General features: G+C 39.2%; 1 protein-coding gene across 1 annotated transcript; it reads left to right on the top strand.

Moving 5' to 3' along the window:
* Positions 1-234: 234 nt before the first annotated feature.
* LOC129089240 (tripartite motif-containing protein 16-like) lies at positions 235-2,675 on the top strand. The gene has a single exon (XM_054596630.1). It carries the CDS (start codon positions 283-285, stop codon positions 1,957-1,959), a length of 1,677 nt encoding a protein of 558 aa, XP_054452605.1. The 5' UTR covers positions 235-282; the 3' UTR covers positions 1,960-2,675.
* The last annotated feature ends 734 nt before the right edge of the window (positions 2,676-3,409 follow it).

A 3,409-nucleotide genomic window follows, 5' to 3' on the forward strand; every position in this document is an offset into this window, starting at 1 on the left:
GGAAGAGGAGGGTACACTAAAAACAACAGATTGGATGTCTGCTACATTAACCAAAGTGTAACATGTAGCTTCTGTTATATAAATCCATGTTTTGTGGATGAACACTTTTAAATCATGTACAGTATTCCCTTGTTCCCTCCCCTTCAGATCTACAGTTTAAAGGAGAGGTGTAACCAATACAACCAGTTCACTGAACAAACACATGTTGTTCAGATCAGAGGTCAAAGTACAGACGCTTCTAAGGAAGTGAAACTCAGACAGTCATTGCCACAGAGAGGTGAAATGGCGCAGAAAGGAGTTGAGCTGGATCGGGAAACCTTCTCTTGTTCCATCTGTCTGGATCTACTGAAGGATCCGGTGACTACTTCCTGTGGACACAGCTACTGCATGAACTGTATTAAAAGCTTCTGGGATGGAGAGGACGAGAAGAAAATCCACAGCTGTCCTCAGTGTAGGCAGACCTTCACACCGAGGCCTGTGCTGCTGAAAAACACCATATTAGCAGATTTAGTGGAGCAACTGAAGAAGACTGGACTCCAAGCTGCTCCTGCTGATCGCTGCTATGCTGAACCTGAAGATGTGTCCTGTGATGTCTGCACTGGGAGGAAACTGAAAGCCTTCAAGTCCTGTATGCAATGTATGGCCTCTTATTGTGAGAAACACCTCCAGCCTCATTATGACTCAGCTCCATTCACAAAACACAAGCTGGTGGACCCCTCCAAGAAGCTCCAGGAGAACATCTGCTCTCGTCACGATGAGGTGATGAAGATGTTCTGCCGTACTGATCAGCAGTGTATCTGTTACCTCTGCTCTGTGGATGAACACAAAGGCCACGACACAGTCTCAGCTGCAGCAGAAAGGACTGAGAGGCAGAGAGAGCTGGAGGGGAGTCGACTAAACATCCAGCAGAGAATCCAGGACAGAGAGAAAGACGTGAAGCTGCTTCAACAGGAGGTGGAGGCCGTCAATCGCTCTGCAGATGAAGCAGTGAAGGACAGCGAGAAGATCTTCACTGAGCTGATCCGTCTCATGGAGGAAAGAAGCTCCGATGTGAAGCAGCAGGTCAGATCCCGACAGAAAAGTGAAGTGAGTCGAGTCAAAGAGCTTCAGGAGAAGATGGAGCAGGAGATCGCTGAGCTGAAGAGGAAAGAAGCTGAGCTGAAGCTGCTCTCGCACACAGAGGATCACAACCAGTTTCTACACAACTACACCTCACCGTCAGGACTCAGCCAATCTGCAGACTCGTCCGGCATCGATATCCGTCCTCTGCGCTACTTTGAGGATGTGACAGCGGCTGTGTCAGAAGTCAGAGATAAACTGCAGGACGTTCTGAGTGAGAAGTGGACAAACGTCTCACTGGCAGTGACTGAAGTGGACGTTTTACTGTCCGATTCACAAGTAGAGCCCGAGACCAGAGCTGGATTCTTAAGATATTCACGTGATATCACACTGGATCCAAACACGGCATTCACAAAACTGTTATTATCTGAGGAGAACAGAAAAGCAACATTTATGAGTAAACAACAGTCTTATTCTAGTCACCCAGACAGATTCACTACACGTTGTCAGGTCCTGAGTAGAGAGAGTCTGACTGGACGTTGTTACTGGGAGGTGGAGTGGAGAGGAGGAGTAGTTCGTGTAGCAGTCGCATACAAGAATATCAGCAGAACAGAGAGCGTGAATGAATGTGTGTTTGGATACAATGACAAATCTTGGGCGTTACATTGTTACAATAACAGTTATATCTTTAGCTACAACAAAGTCCAAACTCCCGTCTCTGGTCCTCAGTCCTCCAGAGTAGGAGTGTACCTGGATCACAGTGCAGGTATTCTGTCCTTCTACAGCGTCTCTGAAACCATGACTCTCCTCCACAGAGTCCAGACCACATTCACTCAGCCTCTCTATGCTGGGGTTTATGTTGGTTATGGAGACACTGCTGAGTTCTGTAAACTCAAATAGACAGAAGTCATTTAAGGAACAGCGGGTTAAATTCTGTGTTTTAATTCTTAAACTCATTTTGTTTCCATCTTTGTTGCTGAGAGCTGATTTTTCTTCACCTGTCAATCAAACATTATGGGCGGTACTTTGACATCTTCTCATTATTGTTGTGTAAATGTTTGAGTCTCTTTAGGTGGCGCTCCTTCCTGTGTCTGTTTAGCCACGGAGGCTATCACTGCTCATGATGATCTTTATTTACCTGAACTGATATTTCTCTGCATGAAAACATGAATTTCTCTGAACTCTAAATTAATATTTTTTTAATTAATGTGTTTATTGTTGTGTCTATTCAACTGCATGGGTCTTAAAGAGAGAAAGCACCAGAGCTTCTTTATCTAAAATATTTTAATCTCATCACTTTTTGTAAAGATATCCTAAAGTTAAATTATGTTTATACTTTTTGATGAATTAATTGTTGTTCTCCTTGTTTCCAAATTCTCATACAAATAATGTACTATGATGTATTTTTCAACTAATTATCATGATCATAATCAATAAGAAAATCATTTATTATTCTCTTTTTCATAACTGAGATTCTGGTCAAACATTGATTATGTGGATGAAGTGAATCTGAACATGAAATCATTGAACAAGAGTCATTTAACAGACTTTATTAATGGGATGTGAACAAACTGAAGGTTGACATGATAAATAAAGTATTTTTTTGTTTCAAAAATGAACAAAGTATTTTCTTTTTGTCTTATTTGCAGGGTATCATACAAAGCTGATGGAGAAAATATGAAACTAATATGAGAGAATAACTGAGTTAGTATATGTATATAATAATATATATATATATAATAATAATAATAATAAGTATTATTATTATTAATAATAATAATAATACATTATTATTATTATTAATAGCCTAATATAATAATAATAATAAGTATTATTATCATTATTAGTATTATTGTTATTAATAATAATAATAATAATACATTATTATTATTATTATTATTAATACACTAGTAAATGGTGCTGATCCAACACCACTAAACTAAGTGGGATCATCACAGATGCTTAATGCTGAGAAACAGCCTTTTAGTCATATGGAAATACATTCCACAATTGTAATTTTTCAAAGAATAACCTTAGCTTTTTGACACAAAGAATGTTAACATTCAGCAATTTAAACATACGTGTAACTTAGTTTACCCCTTGTTGGTGTCAAATTTGGAAAGATATCACAAAACAAACAGGATTTGTGGGTATAGAACTGTGTTCACCAGAAAAGGCAAAAATAACTTTTCTATCAATTGCTTGCAAAGCGTTTTAAGTGTGAAAATACAGCAGACTGCTTCAGCCTTTAAAGTGTGAACACATAGACAATCTTAACTGTCCAGTTAGAAAATCAGACCCGTGTTTGAACCGGCACCCACATTTTACATTAAACCTTAACATTTAAAAT

Source organism: Anoplopoma fimbria, chromosome 3 (assembly GCF_027596085.1).
Source record: "Anoplopoma fimbria isolate UVic2021 breed Golden Eagle Sablefish chromosome 3, Afim_UVic_2022, whole genome shotgun sequence".
Taxonomy (NCBI): Eukaryota; Metazoa; Chordata; class Actinopteri; order Perciformes; family Anoplopomatidae; genus Anoplopoma; species Anoplopoma fimbria.

What these genes read in the sequence shown, in the direction of transcription:
- LOC129089240 (XM_054596630.1), top strand. Translation starts at nt 283, where the DNA reads ATGGCGCAGAAAGGAGTTGAGCTGGATCGGGAAACCTTCTCTTGTTCC.